Source organism: Chamaea fasciata, unplaced genomic scaffold (genome assembly GCF_029207755.1).
Source record: "Chamaea fasciata isolate MVZ Bird 193981 ecotype frontalis unplaced genomic scaffold, bChaFas1.0.hap1 SCAF_1, whole genome shotgun sequence".
Taxonomy (NCBI): domain Eukaryota; kingdom Metazoa; phylum Chordata; class Aves; order Passeriformes; family Sylviidae; genus Chamaea; species Chamaea fasciata.
Genome location: NW_027094086.1, coordinates 120,585,973 through 120,606,103, shown reverse-complemented (window position 1 = coordinate 120,606,103; position 20,131 = coordinate 120,585,973). Strand labels below are relative to the sequence as shown.

General features: G+C 38.0%; 1 protein-coding gene across 1 annotated transcript; it reads right to left on the bottom strand.

Annotated features, from left to right (window-relative positions):
- Nucleotides 1-578: 578 nt before the first annotated feature.
- On the bottom strand, nucleotides 579-18,895 carry SPMIP4 (sperm microtubule inner protein 4). Its single transcript, XM_066190935.1, is given in 9 exon segments — nucleotides 579-1,014; nucleotides 1,233-1,322; nucleotides 2,342-2,423; nucleotides 3,654-3,746; nucleotides 6,367-6,618; nucleotides 15,151-15,154; nucleotides 15,157-15,274; nucleotides 16,778-16,830; nucleotides 18,761-18,895. Coding segments are annotated over 9 exon segments (1,263 nt in total).
- Between the last annotated feature and the right edge of the window lie 1,236 nt (nucleotides 18,896-20,131).

Genomic DNA, 20,131 nt, shown 5'->3' with positions numbered 1-20,131 from the left:
TGTATTTGGGGACTGTTTTGTTTGACCCCCTGCAGTGTAGCAGAGGATCCTTTTAACGTGGAAGTTTGGTGTTTGGGAGGGCCTTTGACCCCTTATTGGGGCAGTAACTCTGATCCCCAGCTGTTGTAGGCAACTGTGTCATGACTCCTTTCATAAACTGAAGCAGCCTCTTTTCTGATCCTCTCCTCAGCTATTCCTGAATCTCCCTGCTGTGGACATTAAAAGTCATCTTGTCATACCCAGTCAGACTGTAATACTCATTTATTAATCCATTTGGCCTTTAATGAACCAACTCTTTCCAAACCAGTGGTTATCCCACTAATATGTTTCTCTGGAAAAGTCATGTTTTCACAGCCTCTAGCTCAAGCCCTTCTAGTGTTCTCAGATAGTCTGCACATGTCCTGGGTTGCTCTAATTTCTCTTCTCTTTACTGTTTGAATTTATTATGGTTCTCTGGGAAAGGCCAGTCAATTTGTATTGAAGTTCTTTTTATTTGTTACTCCATTTTTAAAAGAATGTGTCAGTTAAAGAAATAAAAAAGCATTGAAACCATAGTTCTTGTGTGTCTTTCGGTAATGTTATCTGTGAGGATTTTCTCTCTCTCCTTGTAAATGTTTTTGTACTGCTGTCTTGGAGAAAGAATGTTGCAGCTCCATCAGCACTGTCTGGTGCTGAGGAACTTCACAGCTAGGGATCCATTCAGGCAGTGTTATCACTCTTGGCCCATCCTCTGGTCTCCATGTAGGCAGACATGTTTCTTGATGCCAAAGTCTGTGCAACAGAATTCCACTTTCCTCATGCCTTATATCCAGCGGTAAGCCTGGCTGACTTAGGCTAACTGGGTTTTCCCATATTGTATGTTGGTCTAAATATCTGGGCTTGAAGTCTTCATAGGAAAGTGAACATGCAGATTTTGGAAGGGGTTAAAATTTGGGCCTTCCTGAAAGCTGCTGCCTCTACAATGCTTCTTTTTGCAACATGTCAGTGATTTTCAGAAGGTTTTTTATTGTTGTGCTTGAATCAAGATAAGGAACTTTCTGGTACCATGTCTAAGAGAGAGTGTCCTGCTCTTGGCTCACTTATCATTTCTGGTCTGTGCTTTCTGTCACTTTGCACTGCTGACCTAGGCTGGTTGCTCTTTTTATTTCACTTAGCATTGTGCCTTAGTAGCTGGTGACAACAGGGGGAAAGCTGAGTGCAGGTGGAGGCATCTGAAGGAGTACTGTTATGGCAGAATTGATTCATGGGGATGTTCACCTTGAAGTAAGCGTGCAGTGCACCCTTCAGGAGCTCTCACTTGTGACAGACCAGCAGAAATGTTTCTGTATGAAGAAAGTAGCAGGATTTATACTGCCATCTATGTCTCTTAGGAGGGACTGCTAATTTTAGCAGACCGTTGACTGTGTCTAGTGAAAAGGCACAGTTAGAGGTCACTCAGTCAAAAAGAAGCGGCCCAGACCTTCACTACTGCTTCTGTCATATAGGGAGGTAAGAGTCACTCCTTATGCTTTGGAAAATAAAATATTCCATTCCACTCCAGTGCATAAGATATAAATGGGTATAGATGTCTTGTGCTTTCTTCTTTCTTCTATAAGCATCTGTCTTGTCATATGAGTGATAGTATAAATGGTGACTTGAATTACTGTGTTCTTAACTTCTTTCAGGAACAGTTGCAGGTGGTTTTTAGGATGCTCGCTTGCATGTGACTTTTTAGCTTTCTCAACCACAGTTTGATCTACTGCTCACATACTGTTGACCTTTTTGAATCATTTGCATTATTGAGGCTTCAGATGCTGGTGCAGAGCCTAAGGAGCTGTTCAATTGTAAAGTACATTTGAGTCCTGTAGCCAGAGAATGAACTTCTGCAGTTAATGTGCTGAAGAATCTTAGTGTTTGATATTCAACATATGTATGCTTTGAGTGAATGAGTGCTGTTCAGGTAAATCAGCATGGCCCAGGGTAGGCCTCTGCCAATCACACTTTGGAAGCCAGAGGGCAATAAAACTGCTCAGCTTTGAATTATGTAAGGTGCTGGTCTGGATTTTCATTTCCAGAGACAAACTGTTGAAAGTGTGCTTTGAAGTGTTCATTATCATAAAGTAAAACTTTTTTTTTTTCATCACACTGAAAAAAAAGTTAGACGGCTTTTCAATTTCAGATACAGGGATTCAGTTATCAAAAATTTGTAAATGCATCAGAAAATGTAAAATGTAAATCAGAAGGATTTTCTTACTTGGATTTATTTTAATCCAATAGAAGAAAAGGAGGACAAGTTGGGGACTTCTAATCCAGGGCCATTTTGGACTATAACTAAGAAAATGACAGCACCTTACTTAGTTACCCTGCTTTGTGTAAGTCCATGCAGTTTGAATCTGGAAGTGCTATAAAGCCAGCAGAGCAGGAATGAGTTCCTTCTGTTTTACCTGCAGAATTGCTGAGTCAGTTACAATTGCCCAGAGTTACAATCAATCAGAGCTGTGTATATAAAGCCATCACAAGTAATGATGCATTAGCAAAACACAACTCTCAATTTGCTCTGCTAATATACCATATTATGTTCTGCTTGCATGAGTAGCATTTAATGCAGATAATACCTTTTCCCTTTTATGCAAGTCACGGAGAATATAAAAAGTGTCAAAGACAACAAACACAGAGTTTTTCAATATAGTTTTATACATCCTTAAGAGTAAATCTTGGCATTAAAATAGAATCTGCTAATGTTATTGATGCCCCCTGGAGGAAGAAAGGCAAATCATTCATGCAGATGGAGGAGTATAAGTCATAGAAACTCTGCCAAACTTAAATTGTATGGTTAGGAAGGAAGCAGTAAGGAAGCAGTAGTCAGCAATGGTAGCAAGTTACTTATCAAATACACAGTGCAATAAGGACAGTAAATTGGTGAGTCATACTGTCCTGATTAATAGCAGCTGAACATGTAGCCAATACATTTCAGTCTCTACAGTGCTGCCTTCTTCATATGACAGCTGCCAACTCCTTTTATGGACATTGTTACACATACTGCTCAAGGCAAAAGGTCTTTTGAATCTGTTGTGTGTTGGTGCCAACTTATAATGATCAGATAAAAAAGTAAGCAGATAATCACAGTAACTTCACCTCCTGCAAACCCCAAATAAGCCATTAATCTGTTACAGAAGTTCTGTCAACCACCTGTGTCAGGACTGATTTAGTATTCTGAACTTTTGCCTCAGCTTTAGAGTGAGCTTTGCCCTGTGCTTAAGTACTGTCAAAGAGAAGGCTTAATTCTGCCAGCTGAATCTGATAATACTCTTGCCAGTATTACTTGTGGTGGAAGCATGAGATTCTTTGTAAATGCAGTATTTATTAGTTCTGTGTCTTCACCTAGTTCTCCAGTCAATCTGCAAACTGCTTTTATGTAAGTTCCCAGGATAAGGCAATATATTGGAACTCTTTCTAAACAGAGACATGTTTTATTGTCACACATTTCTACAGGTTAGGAAAATCAGAACTAAGCCACAATCCCCCTGAAAAACCTCAGATAATTTACAGTTTATGTGTCCTTTGTTGACAAAAAAGTGACCAAAAAATCAATGTCTTTGAGAAATTTTGGGGCTAACAATTTGTGTTACACGCATTGCTATACCAGCTAAATTAATTTAATGAAAATTGCTTACCTGTGAAGACCTGACTGGATGTTGTGATCTCCAGAGCTATTTCAGTGTTTTGTAGCATATTGGTTATTCTTGGAGAAAAGTTATATTTGAGCTCTTTAAAATAGGGTTGGGGGCCACTATCCCTGGTGGATTTGGATAATGTATTTGAACATTTTCTTCAAGAAACATGGAAATCTGAAGGATAAGAAGAAATAGGGAATGTATAAACAAAATATGTGTGCTGTATGGAAAAGATTATTTTAAAGACTTGAAATAACATGGTCACCCTCTTCTCCCTCAATTATCTATTTAGCAAATGCTAATAAAACAAAAAACTGGTGGAAAAATTTATTTGCTGCATTATTAGTACTCAAATGGAAGTTTCAACAAGTATGTAGTTATGATGAACTCAGGTCAAATAACTTGGAATCAAGTTCTCCATGGCAGTCACATATGGTAGGCAGGGAAAACTGTGTAAGCTTTCTTTTGTAGTCACTGTTATGAACTGACTTAAAATGAACTTCTTCTTATAGTTTCTATTGCCACATCTGTAAACAGTGTGTCTACATTGATCAGAATGACAGATGGATCTGCATTTTTAGCTGTCGTTGAATGCTCACTATAAAGACAGCTGTGCTGGTAGAAGAGGTGCTGGTAGAAGAGAGTGACCTGCTGCTAATATCTCATTTGCCTTTGGAAACTGATCTGATGGATGTGCAAACAGAACTCATCTTTACTTTTATGGTACAAAATCAGCAGGATTAGAGCAGAACAGCTATTTAATCAGCATCAGTTAACCCAGTGATGTGTGATGAAGTCTTCATGGAACTACTCTACACGATCATCTGCACCACTAGATCTGGAAATCTAATTGTCTCAGGCAAAGAGATGGTGACAAGCAGCTGAGAGCTGGATCTCATACCAGAAAAAAGCTCTCTTCACAGAAGGCCATCTTCCCATTGCCAGTTGCAGGAGCTCTGGGTTGATTCACACACCAGCAGGAAAGATTCTTACTGCATTTTCTGTGCACGATTTTTACAAACAGGAACAGCAGACACTGAAGCTTAATGAATTGTGAAGCTTATTCTGAGCTCCTAATGCCACCATCAGGAATAACTAAATGTTTCTAGATGACTGCAGTGGAATTAGTTTCCAACCTTGTTTCTGTCACCACTTTTTCTCTCTTGAGTCTTTCTGCCTTTTGTTTCCTTATTTACCCTACAGTGATGCTGCCAGCATTAATTACATAATAGATACTATGAATTTTGCAAAGGAGAGATGTGGAAAAGACAAGGCTTTTAATCACAACCTTCTGTTGGTAAAAGTCACCTGACTCTAGTCTGGGTCATCTATATTTAACCAGGGATTTCTCCTTCAGTGGTGAGAACTGGAATGTCCCAGTCTCCAAGAAAGTCAAAATGTGTGGAGGGAACAGCAAATGATATTAAAGTATTTCCTAAGTGCCCATGGTAACTGTCCCCTTACCTGATAATTCTGAACCTGTTAAACTTTGCTGAAAATAGATTTTGGTCTCTGATGATCCTCCTGTTGTGCAAAAATAGGCTTTGTAAGTCCTCCTCCACACATGATTAGTGTTTCTTAAATTGACCAGTGATCAGTAAAAACTGGCCAAAAATGACTACTCCCAGCATTATGTACTCTGTGAAAGGATTTTGGTTTTGGACAGACAAATACTTCACTAAAAATCATTCATGTACCCAATTATATAAATAACAGTACAGCATTGTATTGATGACTGGGAATGGCAGCTAATTAATGCAAATTGACCTCCCACTTAACATTATCAGCTTTTACTTTCCTGAAAAGCTTCTTATCCATGACAGGGTGTGCTTTTCCTGTTTCAAACAGTTACTGCCAAACCTTTCCTGACAAGCACTGCCATGGCACACAGAGGTGCTGGCTTTCTCCTGTCCCAAATTCCCCTTAACCCTGTGCGGTCAGGAGCTGCCAAGTGCTTCTCATCAGTTCATGAAGGTGATCTTTGAAGTCTTCTAAAACAAAGTGTCTGTCAATTAAGAACAATAATTTCATGCTCTTTTCCTCCAATATTTTATGTAAAATGTTTATGTAAAACACTCTCAGGGTAAAATGCTGCTGGGTTTAAAAACAAACACCTCCTGATGGCTTACATACTGTTCTGTAAATAGTGAATGTCTATGGTTTCATCTCAGGCTGCATAAGGGACAGGAAGAGTTGTTTTTTCTCTCTGGGTCTTGTTCTACTCTTTGTGTAGTGATAAAATGTTTTGAATCATTTGGGTCTTACTTCACAATTATTTCTGTTGGCCCCAGCGAAGGTGGCAGGCATGACTTTGGCCCAAAAAAATGCTACCTTTTGATCCCACGGATGACTTACTTTTTTTACTTTTCTTTACCTCTTTTGAACGGTGAAGAATTAGTTGTCTGGCAGAAGATACCAGACACACCAAGTGATCCATCATGCTTTTGTGGGAATGGCAGGTGTACTAATATCTCTGTTGGCTTTTGAGGCTACAAGGGGGCCACATGAATTTCTTTTATTTTCAGTGCTGAGGCATCCTCTGTGAGACTGCAACTATCAGCACATATAGCTTTATTTTAAGCCAAGGTATTTACCTTTTAGCACTGGGGTAGTCAAATTATGTTAAACTTCAGCAGAAAACAGTCACAGCTGCCACAGTGTTTTTTAAGAAAGTTTCAAAAATAAAGGGTAGACCAAGGGAGTTCTCTCTTACCTCTTTTCTTCCTCAGAACAACCATGTCAAAAGCCTTGCTAGAGATAATGGGATGGAAAGGTTGATGGCTGTTTGAATTGATCCCAGTGTCTCAACCCTCAAGTAATGTGACTTTTGGGAACATGGTGTATCTGGAAATATGTGTGGGTTAGAGGTGAGAGGGGAAAAATGGCAGGCACAGTGGTCTTGGATTGGTGTAAGTCGTCAGGAAGAAAGACAGAAAGAAAGAAAATTTCCTTATTTCACATTTCACTGAGCTTTAGATTAAATATAACACTTCGCAAGAACAGAGAGAGATGTGAGAATCAAAAAGGTGGTATCTTAGTTTTTTAATCCCCCTTTGCTTGCACCCTGCAAAGAATTCCCAGTGATGCTGCCCTTGCAGCTTTTTTACGTGATCAGTCATACTGACTCTCATTTCCTTTTATGTGGCTTAAGGGAATTTAAGATTCTTGCACAGCTCCAATTAATAGTAACTGAGTTTGTGCTTGTGTAATCAAAATTTTTCTCTAAGATGACATTTATTTCTGTGAGGAAGGGCAATAAAGCTAAACTGGAGATTTTATGGGATACTGAGAACTGGGATTTCATGGAGTGCCCATGTTCCTGTGGCTGTTCTTTTCAGCTATAAGTTTTTAATGATAGAGTAATTTAAGACTTAATAAAATCAGAGGAATCATGAAATCTGAGGAAAATTAGAGCAGTGGTTTATCCCAGTAAGAAAGACTAGCACTCTGTTTGGATGCATTTAACTTTAGCACCACTTCATACAGCAACTTACTGATAGCAAACACCTTCCCTCAGTTGCTGTGTAAACAAAGTCACACTTGTACAGGAGCCAGATTAATTCAGTTCCTGGAGCTCTGTGTCATGACATAACGAGGTCTTACCAAGCTGGACTTTTCTGAGGTTTCTCTCTCATAAATCTGCTTTATGAGAGAGAAGTTGTTCTTTATAGTTACTCTCAAACACTTTAATTGGCATTAGCTAAAGAGGCCGTGAACAACATAGCTAAGAAAACCCAATTAGCCCATAGGCAAGTCAGCAAAATCAGTATTTGTTAGGAGGGTGTGTGTGTCATGTAAACATTGCTAATCTTCTAAACCTAATCATTGTATGCTTCTTTCAAGAGAGATTTCTGTGCCTCACAGTGTTGCTGCTCTTATTGCCAAGGCACCTGCACTGTGCAATTATGGCTGTGAGAGGAACTTGCCCTTTTATTTCATTAAGGAAAGATAAGATACGGGTGAAATGTACCTAGCCAAAGTGTCTGGTGGTTTGGGAAGCCTATATTAGGGAAGAAATGTGATAGCTTACCTGAAGTGACCCACTCTCATTTGCATCTCCCACACTTTATCTGAATCAGTGCAGTCGATATACCATTAGGGACAAATCAATGTCTAAACAGTGCAGGGAGTGTTCTTACTGATACCACTCATTACATGAGGAATGTTTTGTGTTGCTAGGTGCCAAAGACTGAAAAGACATCAGGATCATATGATGTGTGCAATGTCTTTTTACAACAGTGAAGAAAAAAAATCAGTCTTCCTAGACGCTTGTGTAATAAGCTCTATAATAGTTAACAATACAAAAAATAGTTAATAATACAAAAAAAAATTTAAAAATCCTTTTATCAGTAATGCAAAACGAAAAACATACCATGTTTATACTTGCAGAGAAATTACCTATTCATACCATGCTAATACATTATTTTTATTTCACCTTGGGGAGTTATTTTTTTAAAGGCAAGCAAAATAAAACACTACTTTAAAGGGCAAGAATTTAATCAATAAGCCTAGCTAAGAGTCTCTTGGCAATTTTATCAAGTCAGAAATATATCAATGGTTGACAAAGTAATTAATTTGCTTAATGGTTCTTTGTGGTATAATAAAAAATAAAACAAATGCCTGAAGTAAGTATTACTGGGCTAATCTAAGTGGTTCACCTAGAGCTTCAAAATCTTTTCATAATCTTTTCAATTTCATAAGAAAGGCTTATCTACCAGGCCTTGCTTCAAAGGGTCTTTATTGTAAATGGGTAGGAGATGTTGTCAGATGAGAGCCCTTTTTTAAGCTTTATTATTTGTACATTGTCACACAATGTTTCTTGTTTCTTCAAAAGCTGTATATCCAAATCTGCATATTGCTTAAACCTCATGTTTTCCTCAGTGAGAAGAGGGATGTCCCAGAACCATTTCCAGGCAGATGATGGTATCTTCTCAGGGCTCCTCCCCTTGCTCAGCTTGAGGACATAGAACTGTTGGGATGTTAATAGGCCCTGCAGGGGTTCCATCATTTCACCCTTAGCAGTTCCTGTGGGAGCTCTCTTCCTCCCATGGCTGGGGTTTGTTCAGTAGCCTGGTTAATGACATGGCTGTGACATGGGAGCTGCACCCAAGCTCTCTTCAAGTCATCTGTGACTCAGGGTGCAGCTGGGCCAATCCATCATTGAATTGGTCTTTGTAAAGATAGGTGTTGCAGAGTTACAAAGAGGAAATAAGTCCCTTCACACAGAGTTTAAATACAGTTATGTGCTTATTTCTTTCTGTACTAACATGGATGTTTTAAAGATAAATATCAACTGCCAGATCAATTTTATTCACACATTCTGATACAAGATACAGAAGTCATGCACCTCATTGTGAAATCCGTGCTGTGCTGCTATGGGACTCACTGCAATCAACATGAGGTGTGATATCTCACAAATTGCTGTGCCAGCATAACTCATGCCTCAACTGAGCTGAACAAAAGATCTACTTCTAATCTGTAATGCTACAAAGATAACAGGACTTTAAGTGTTGAATTCTGGCAACCATTTGTATATTGTTACATTTATAATGAACTGGGACTCTGACTCAATCTTCATGTCTGTTTTAATAATGAGAAGCCTTTATAGAAATGCTATCTTGCAGACCAGCAATCTTTGAAAGTTTATGCCATGGATAATTCTAATTGATTTTCCATTTCTACTGTTAGAACTGGTGTATATCTACCACTGCTGTAGATGTGTAAAATACTTCTTAATATTTCTTTTCAATTCACATTCTGTTATAATAATACAACTGTAACTGAATTGAAAAGATATTCACATTCTGTTACAATAATACAACTGTATTTTCAATTTCAGTTTTGTTATGTTACGGTATGACTTACTACATTTTACACTTCAATAATTGGACATATTGCTGGTACACATGCACATAAATAAGGACAGTCAATCTGCTTTGAGCTCTGGTGTGGCAGAACCACTTAACTACTGTTGTAGATCACTTCTTATTTTAACATTTAAACTTAAGGCAGCACTAAAATAAGGATGAACATGCATTTCCATGACTGCCATGATTTAGAGAAGGTTTGTGAGCTCAGGTTGTAACAGCCAGCAAAGTTTTGCATTTTTAAGGGTAGATGTTTGTTTAGAATATTTGTTATTTTTTAAAACTCATACTGGTTAATCAAGCCTGAAGCCACCCAGAATGGAGGGCAGAAGAGAGAGAAGAAAGGTAGAGCTTTTTCTGGAAAGGAAGAAAGTTATTAGCATTTTTTAAAAATTTGGCACTGTTTTCACTGGAGTTCTATTAGTCTTTTGCTGGAGTCTGCCAGTATCGCAAAAGAAACTGTTACTCAGTATTATATCATATGCCCCTCTATGTTCAGTCCATAGAGCATTTGTAGTTTGTCTATTGTAAAGAAGTCAAGGCTCATGGTGGAGGGTTTTATGCTTCCAGTTTGAAAAGGCCCAGAACAAATCCAGGGAGTTGTTCAGATCAACACCATCCCATTTCCCTAGCAACAAGTGCACTGTGAGCACTCTTCAAACACTTTTTGATAAAATAGGCATAAATCAAGTTTCAAATGAGAGAGAGTATCCTTATGGACAATCTGACTTCTGTGCAGTAGTCCTACAGCTTTCCTCGTGATGTCAGAGCTTTAAGTAGGGAGATGTATTTGTTCAGTAATAATAGTAATAGTAATAGTAATAGTAATAATAGTAATAGTAATAAGGGACACATTGGAACCCGTGTGACCTTCATGAGGGTTTCCCACTTAATACTACTTTCCAAATCTCTGACACATGCTCGGGACCTCTAAAGATCTCTTTCTTTCTTCCAGTGTGATTTTGGCCTGAAAGGGATGCAGCATGGGGAGCCTCATGACCTTCATCTTCCTTTCTAGATCAGGTCAGAGAACATTTTGCGTCTCTTTCCTGTTACTTTCTAATGTAATCTGCAAATTATTAAGAGAATCAGACGTATCACTCTTGCCAATTTTAACAGAAAGGAAATCACAACTGGTGAATAAATTGTTTCAAATGTGTAAATTGACTTTCTATGCAGCCTTTTATTCTTGCAAAGGGAGGCAATCACTTATCTTGCCTGACCTTAAAACCTGCTTGGTCAGGAATCTGCAGGTCTGGGAACCAGCATGGATCAAGGAGCTGGGATACAGCCAGAGGAATGTAAATACTTAAAAAAGGGAAAAAAAGACAATTTTCATTCATTCTATGCTGTTACTAAATCTACTGGAAACCTTACTGGTGTGGCTTGTCAGTGGAAGGACATCTGCCAATGCTCTAGCCTGATGTGTGTGTGTGTTTATAACTACGGCTCTTGGCAGTGGCTCAAAGGTGCTTTTCAGTGCCTTTCACAATTTTTGTGGTCTTGTTTGATATGAACTTGAGGACCCATTATACCTATAGAAATGAGAAGACAACTACTTTTCTCCAGTACATTTGACTGGGAGGGCATGTGTATGTGACCCACTGCGAGTGCACTTAGCAAAGCATATCTGCACCCAGTCAGTGATTGATTCCAGTGTGCAAAACTGGACAAGGATAAATAGTGTTCATCCTTAAGGCAAATGCATTGTTGGTCCATGAAAGTGCAACGAGTTATTGCGATACCTTGTAATTCATTTCCCACAAAAGACAGCAATGGCTCAAAGCAGCCCTCACAGGCTATAAGGTAAATAAACTGAGTGTTAACAGCTCCCAGGTAGGTCTGCTTAGCACCACTCAGAGTGTATTTTTCAGGAAAAGTTCCGTGTGGCTGTCACCATATAGTAGTTCCTGATGGCAGAAAGAACATTTCCTCTGAAAGACCTTGGACTATGAATGTGGAAGACTTTTTTGTGTGTATGTTTCCCTTTTTGTTTTAAAGGATAAATTCTTTCCTTCAATTTAAAGGTCTTTTAAAGACCAAGGAAATAGAATATAATAGGGAAAAAAATGCTTAAACTAGGACAAATGAAAATGTTTTTAGAGACCCAGCATATTTCAGGTTAAGATGTGAGTGCATAGTAATGGAGAAACCATTTTAATGATCTATTGATCAAATATTCAGAGTCCAAGATTATGTACTTTTCAGTGTGTACAGGGGCAGAATTTGACCTACTCCTGTAAAATCTCCTTCCTGCTTATATAGCTGCTACAAGGGCATAGAGTCACAGCCGCCCCTGGTTGCTTCCTGATAAGGAAGAAAATCCCTGGAAAGGTGCTGTGATTTCCTCCTCAGCCTGTGTACCTGGATGATCCATTCTAGTGAGCAACTGTCATGAGGAATGCACCTCGCAGCCCTGTAAAGGTGACTGTGAAATTATCAAAGAATTATTCTCAGGTTTCTAATATACTTATCAATGCTGATATACGAGGTTGTTTATTTTCTCTTTTTGAAGAATTTACATCGATGCTTCAAACTACTTTAATCTAAAATCCCGGTAGTTTGATCAAGTGTTTTGCTGGTGCCATCAAGTGGCAAAGTGTTGGATTGCAGAACTCCCGCAGCACCCAAACTGATTCAAATACCTCTTTACCAGCGCCACTGAGGAAAATAATCCCTGACAAGCCTCCTCCAAAAATGCATATATAAAAATATGTATGAGAAAAATGGACTGAAATATATATGATGTCATGAGTACTTCAGTTTGATCTGGATTCTAGCAAGTAAAAAGGCTAATATTTTTGAGTATTTCTAGTTGATAAATATAGGCAACCTATAAAGCAAACTCAGAGATCCCTGTTGAAGAGCTACTTGAACTGAAGTGGTGCAATTCTGTATTCTGAATTTCCTTGCCAACCGTGTTTGCTGTCTTTTGTTACTAACTAATCCCTTTTTACAGAACGTGACCCATTGACTTTATGTGATAGCTGCACTTCTCTTCATCAGAGTAGAATGGATATTCAATTTCCATATTCTCTAACTTCACAATATGGTCAACTGATAATTTAAACTTAGAGTTCATCATTCATACAAACTTTTTTTTTTTTTTTTTTTTTTTTTTTTTTTTTTTTTTTGTGCCAGCTGAGTGAAATCATAGTATTGTTCGGTAGGAAGGTCTCTGTGCAAAGAAAACACATAAATTTATGAAGCTTATGCTCTATTCCCTTATAAAAATCCAAATAAATTGGCATGGTTTTACCTTGATTTCTCACGGGACTGCTAATATTGAAACTCATAGGTGCTGCCAATGTGGAAATTATCCCATGTTTCATAATCTACATCATGCAGGGCTGGATTTTGAGAAGTACTGAGCACCCATGCCTGACTTTAAAGTCCCTGAGAATGCTGAGCATTTCCCCCTGTGAAAGCCTGGCTCTTACAATTCCTTACCACACACACCTAACACTCAATAGGAGCTATGGGAATGCCTCAAATAGGTACAGGCTTCAACTTTTTACCCTAAAACAAATTATTTCTGCACTCTGGGGTCACTTTCAGCTCCTTCTGATGCCAAAGGCCTCACAGAATCCAGCCAAACTGCATGGTGCTTTTCACTGACAAGAATCTGAAAATGGCTCCACAGCAAGAAACAAAACAACAGAGAGCAAATGAGTGTGAAAATGATGGAAATGCAGGTGGAAAGATCAGCCATAATCAGTAAGATTTTCCTGGCATTAGAAGAAGCCTTACAGTTTAATTAATTCTCACTGTGGATACTTCCTGAAGTTTTGTTTATAATTCTATTATAAGCATATTTATTTAGGCTTATATTCTCCCCACTGAAATTTGTGCCAGTACTATGAGAGGCACAAACACAAAAACACTTCATTTGAATCTTGCCCACTTCATCTTTTTAGTCTGTAATTATTTTCTCTAGACTAAGCTTCTAACTGTATCTCTGGTACCTTTCAAGATCAGTGAAACTGTTGCTATTGAGGTTACTGTAGCTTTGTTGCTTGCCTGTTTTCTCTGTTTTACAGAACCTTAGTATGGAGGAAAGGCTGCTCTCCTTTGCCCCAGTGTAGTAACACCTTTGTGATTGTGGGTAGCTGTGAATGCTTTGAACGACTCTCCTGCAGTAACTTTTAACTGTGGGAGTTGCCCAGAACAAACAGCCAATAGATGTCATTAATACAGGTTTATGAAGTAGCTTGCTAACCTCTTCTCCCTTTCTGACTGCTGTGTTGGTTTTCTGAGATGGGACATGTAGTTGCTATCACTCATCTACTTTCTCATTAGGTGCTATGCCTGGGTATTTGGAAAAGATTCTCCACTGTGTGGATGACTAGTTGGTGGAACAGACACGCCAGGGGAGTGATCATGGCACCAAGTCTGCCAGAGGTCAGGGAACATCTGGACAATGCTCTTGGTCGTGGTTTAGTGTTGGATAAACCTAACTGTGAGGACTATCTCGTCACAGATAGTCCTGTGAGGAGCAGGGAGTTGGCCTTTGTGATCTGTATGGGTCCCTTTCAAACTGAGATATTCTGTGATCATTTCATATAAAGGTTAGCTCATGATAACAGAGAGGAGAACAAGGACAGGAAGGCAAGTTTCCGGTCTTTGACTCATGTTTTAACTCTTTGACATTCTAGTCTGCATCTTCTATTCCTGTTGTCCAGGAAAGGCTGCAGACTGAGGGCTATCCTTGGACTCTTCTGTCTCAGCCCTAAGCAGCGTGCTCTCCTTTCAAAGCTTTTCTGTAAATCAGTAATGGTGATCTGAATCCTACATGACTGTCTGAACAACAGAGATTTGGCATCATCATTTGCCTGTCTTTCAGTTAGTCAGTCTGTTTTGGTTTTTTTCTTCTTTTTTTCTTTTCTTTTTTTTTTTTTTTTTTTTTTTTTTTTTTTTTTTTTTTTTTTTTAAAGTTATGCTCTCCTGAAGAAGAAGTCTTGGAACTGGTTTCAGTGGAAGTGGCACCAACCTCAGTATATTTTAAAGAACAATTTGGCTATGGTTAGAGTCTAGGAAAAGGAGCCCTAATTCCAAAAGCATTCCCCAACAGCTCTAGAGCTGTTGTCTAGACATATCTCTTCTTTTATAACAGCTTTCTGAAAAAGCTGAGCACTGACTTTTCGTGTTTATGCCAATACACTTTGTGGATGCTGTAAATTAGGCCAAAAGTGAAATCTTTAAGTTCAGGAAGGATGTTTGGGACAATAGCCAACAGTAAATAGTTATCAAATTATGGGCAAAAAATAAATATGGAAATTTGGAACTTCGAGTATTCCAGCAAAATACTGTTTAGAGATTTGTGAGTACCAATATATTTCTACATTAATATTTAGGGCATTGTAGGGAAAAACAAAACAAAACAAAACAAAACAAAACAAAACAAACCAACAACAACAAAAAAACCCCAACAAAAAACAACAACTTGAAGTGCCCTTGCAGATATCTGTACATCTCAGTCTAAAATGCAGTCCAACCATTTCACTGCCTGGTGCTTCTCTTGGTGAAAGCACTTCCTTTAAACATTTTGACTGTGAGAAATATATGTCTAGCCTATGTTGGCTAAGGGTCTTCTCCACTATCATAAGGTGCACATCCATTAACAAATGTACATGGATATCCTTTTCTCTTGCTCGGTTGTCTTCTGGCAGTACATGTAGAGCAATTCCTCCATGCTTTGTTTTTGCTTCTCTGGTAAGTTTGCAGCAATGAAGGAATTTCCTGAACTCTTTATGTCTGAAAGAAAAAATGCCAAAACCAAAATATCTTTTGATGGCAGCAACACTGATAGTTACCTGAAGACTTTTAGACAATGACAACTTGGCTCAATTTTTACAACTGACTTACTCAGCTTATTCTGGCTAATGCTATTAGGATGAACTGTCACTAGGAGAAGTTAGTACAACAGCAGTTGGCAGTTGTTTAATGTAGGTTGAGTCAAGTTTTGATCAGTGAGAGGAAGAAAGAAGGTGATAGATATGTGCAGCACTTGCATCTTGCAGTGTAATTGAGTATCAGCTGCCAGCACATACATACCTGCATTCTCAGTACTACATAAGTAGCATATGGACAGCAAATATATGCAATAGCACAGATGGAAGCTTTAGCATCTAATTCCCAGTGATTTCAGAATTTGTTATTTATGCCTTTGAAAACTTCCTCTCTCCATTTCTAGAGGTGGGTGAGAGATGTTATTGTTTAGTAGCTGCAGTTCATACTGAAGGAAAGCTGTGTTAGGCATTCACATGGATGTGCTAGAGCCTGGGGATGCTCTCTGTGTTTCCATACATTGGTGTCATTTGAAATCAAGCAGTTTGATGTGTATGATGAACTGAAATAAGAATCTGATGGGCGTAGAGTATCAGAAAACTTTTCTGGTTCTATCTAAAATTTTGCCCCCAATCTGAAAGTAGTCAGGTAGATGCCAAGTCACCTGTGTGGCTTTGATGTTCATTAAGCCAACTCTCACTAGAAACATTAATAAATCATTCCTGTTGACTGCTATCTATAGACTACCAAGCTGCAGAACAACCACTTTACCTTAGACATAAAAGAGCAGCATTGCATGCAAAGGTCTGATCATCTATTCAGTTCAAACAGGAGTGTGTTAAACTTAAAATATTTACAAGTTTCCTTCTCCCAAAGAAACATTTACAGCCGATGTTGATCCAGTGATATTTGAGATCTCAGTGACACATTAAAAAATGTCTCAGCCCAGAGATTATCAAAAAAGGGCTAAGGTGAACATAGTTTTAAAGTGTCTACCATGAACAATCCTTAAGAGTCTCAGCACTATAGACAATGATTTAATGGAGACTATTAGGATTTCTAACTTCCAGATTATTAGATTTATTCTGAATTCCAACAGACAGCTTCCAGATTTCTGGCTCTTCTCTTCTGAGAAAAAACCCACACCACCAAAAAACTAATGTTCTGGAATCAGAATATCAGTTTGCTAGTGCCTTCTTTATTACAAAAGAATTGCATTTTCCCCTTCAGATTTGTTTTGCATGTCATGTGGATCTCAAGCCGGAGAGTAAGAATACAGTGTCTTAAATTATGAGCTTGTGAAGGCCTCCAGTAACTGTTTTGATCATGCATGAAGCCAACACATCTGAGTGTATGTGTTGCCAACAACTTCCAGCATGTCTTGGAAGGAGAGTTCTTATTCATGCTAGCATTTTAGTCCAGGATGCCACTTTTGACATGGGTCTCCCAATGGTCTCTGTTTAGCAGTACCTTGGTCTTGGAGTCCATGAGCTGGGTTCCTTATAGATGTAATTTACTGAAAGCTGTGTTCCAGAAATATACCAGGAGGGTACCACAGCCACAAATGGACCCTTAATCCAAAGTAAATAGCATCTGAAATGTATTATTCTGCACCTGAGATCCTCAGTACCCACTGTTTCACTCTACACATCTTCTCCTATAGTCCACAATACATGCCAAGTGACATAGCCACAGAGCAACAGACAGATTTGGAATTAACTGAATATTTTTTGGATTGTCTGAATTTGTTTTTATTAACTGTTTCCCAATAAACCTATAAATAGCTATACACATAATCTTAGGATATAAATGCTGAATCTGACTATCTGATGATAGGGTAAAATATATAGGCTAACTTATTTGTATATATACATATACAACCTAGCATTATTCAAATATATGTATGTGCTTCTGGTTATTTAGGGGCACTGTCTAGCGATGCAAATATTGGTAACAAATTCTTCAGTCCAAGAGAATAATGTAAAAAAATTAATGGATAAATTCTTTTTAAAAGCTGAGAAGAACTGTTTTATTTATTTATTTATTTGTTTGTATTTATGTGACTAGGAAAAAAATGTAGCATTTTAAAAACATATGATATTGTAAAACATGCAGCCATCTTCTTTTCAGATATGGATTGGTGCGTTCATATGTGTATTTACAGTAGCAAAAGAATGTAGCTTATTACCTGTGTCATAATACAGATTTTCATGGTCCCAGAGGAAAGAAGGTTACAACCTTGCTATGTGTATTTAATGTATGTTTCAGAGTTGGGTCTAACATAGTTGTCATCTGAAAGGTGCTTTGCTGTTGCATTGCTTATGTTTTCCTTTTTCTGGGTATCCTGTGTAGCTAACATGATTCTTTCCTGGATATTCATTAAATTTTAGATCAGGTCTATAATTCAGTAAACTTCCAAGCCTATTAATAGTTAAAGAGTGCAGATGGAAATTCACTAAATTCCTGCAATGCAAGGAATATCACAAAAACTTCTCTTAGGGCAAATATGTAAGTGGGAGGCATCAAGACACAGTTTGACAAGCGTGAAAATCCAATAATATCAAAGTATTCTGACTGGAATTCAGATGTTAGGTAGGAGACATTACTAATAATGAAAGAATTTATCAATAGCAGTAAACCAGAAGGCTGCCAGAAAGATGGAAACTAAGACCAGATTCTGCTAACGATAGAGATAAAATCTCATATGGAAGAACACTGGAGAACTTGAGGCTCACTCTGAAATCTATTATGTGTGGAAAAAATACAAATTTACATTAAAAAAAAAAACAAACCACCAAAAAACCAAACAATCAATCAAATAAGCAAAAAGTCACGAGTGCCAAGCAGCATGGAAGTTCAGCTTTCCATACCTTTAAAAATTGCAGGAATTCTGCCATATCCTGCCCCCCAGCTAGTAGTATAATTGAGACTGTAAAATACAGTAAAAACACATTGATTCCTGAAACTTTCTGACTACATACTGATGATTATGAAAGCTAAATGCAAGCTTCCTTTAATTTAAATTTTAATTTTAAAGTTTATTTCAGTAATTCTAGGTCAAATTGTAATCTAGGGGAAAAAAAGGCTTAAAACAGGTGTAGATTCTGTGATAAATGTTGGTGATTGATTTGTAAAATAGTCTCATTTTTTCCAAATTAAAAATGCAATATACATGTTCATTTTATTCTTTAGGAAAATTATTTCAAGAGATTTTGAATGCTAAAGCCACAGTATAATTTATTTTAGCAGTCTCTTTTCAGCTGTAGTGAACATATTTCCTGGGGAACTGACAGACTATTGCAGAAAGTAGAAGATATTTTGTTTCATTAAAGCAAAAGGAAAAAAATGTGTCTTATCAGAAAAACAGAACCATGAGAAAATGCTTTCAGTAACAGTAAATGGATATCAAATACTTCTAATGGAATAACTTTCCTTTACAAGTTCTGTTCTTACCTGTCTTTTGAGACAGCTGAACAAGCCAGGAATTTGAAAGGGTGTTAGTACTATATTCAAATTGAAGGCTCTTGATAGGACTTCAGGTCCCTCATTTTTTTGGTAGTGTTGGGGCAGGTTATGCAGTAGCATCATGTTTCATATTTGAACTTTTTAGGGATGAAGATGAAGGATAAAATACCAAATACCAGAGAATTTGTTACTGCATCTGGATACTAAGGAGAAAACAGATGAGTTCTGGCGAGTGTCATCAAGAAACAATGGTTGCTTTTTCTACTTCTACTGGTTATTTATACCAGGTTACAAAACAAACATAAAAACAAATGAAAAGAAGCAGAGTAAAGAGGTGTGATACTTTTGCTTTGTGTTAATGATGAACAGAAGCTGGAAATAAGCTTTCAAGTAAAAGCAGAAAGTTTGGTCTTGCACAGGAAAGGACTTATGCACAGAAAGTCTCACTTGGTGAATTCACTGTTTCACTGTAAAGTCCCCCTCTGAAAAGGACATTAAACCCTGATATTTTAATAGAAAATCCTTTTTTCCATAATTGCCATGGTTTTTGTCTCTCCATCTGTGCTTAGGGGAAATACTTCTGTCCTCCTTTCATGAACAAATTTGTATTTCAGTGCTGGTTGATCAGCTGTTTGTGAGGAGAAGAGCTCTATTAGGTCAGTATAAGCCCCTGAGCTCTCCAGAACTTCTTGCAGGCATTTATATCCAAACAAGTTGCCCCTGCTTTGAGCAGCTCTCTTGTGCAAGACAAAAGCACCAGGACTTTTCTATCAGATGAAGCTTTGGTTCACAGTGATAAAGAATCTTAAAAAAAAAAACATCAACTTCTTAGACAAAGTAGACAAAGAAGCACTACTGCTTCCTTTCCCATCCATCAAGAGCCAGCAGAGCATTCCCTTGTATCTGTGCCTGCTTCTTCTGGGACAATCCTGAGGAAGCCCTCAGGAGTCTGTTTGCTCCGTGACAAGCACAGTGTGTAATAATGGCTAGGTAAGTTCAGAAAGGGAAGCACTGAATTCACTCTCCTTTCCACACACTGTGACAAGACTCTTTTTGACTAAAAACCAATCATGTGAAGAAGGCTGAAAGACCTTTGTTTTACCTCCTTACATTTTGAGTTTTAAGACTTTTGTGTTGCTCTGCACTTAATGATCTGCTAGCTTCTTAGACTCTTCTTCCCTTACAATGGGAAGAAGAGTCTGAGAAGAGTCTCAAGGAGAAAGGAGCAATTTATATTCATCTGACTGCTACATGTTTGCTATCCTGACTTTGGCAAAGCTTTGACAAAAAGGGTATTTTAAACAAGTCCTCTCCTCTGGCATCTGTAGTAAAATGCAAAAGATTTTGCTCTGCCTTAAT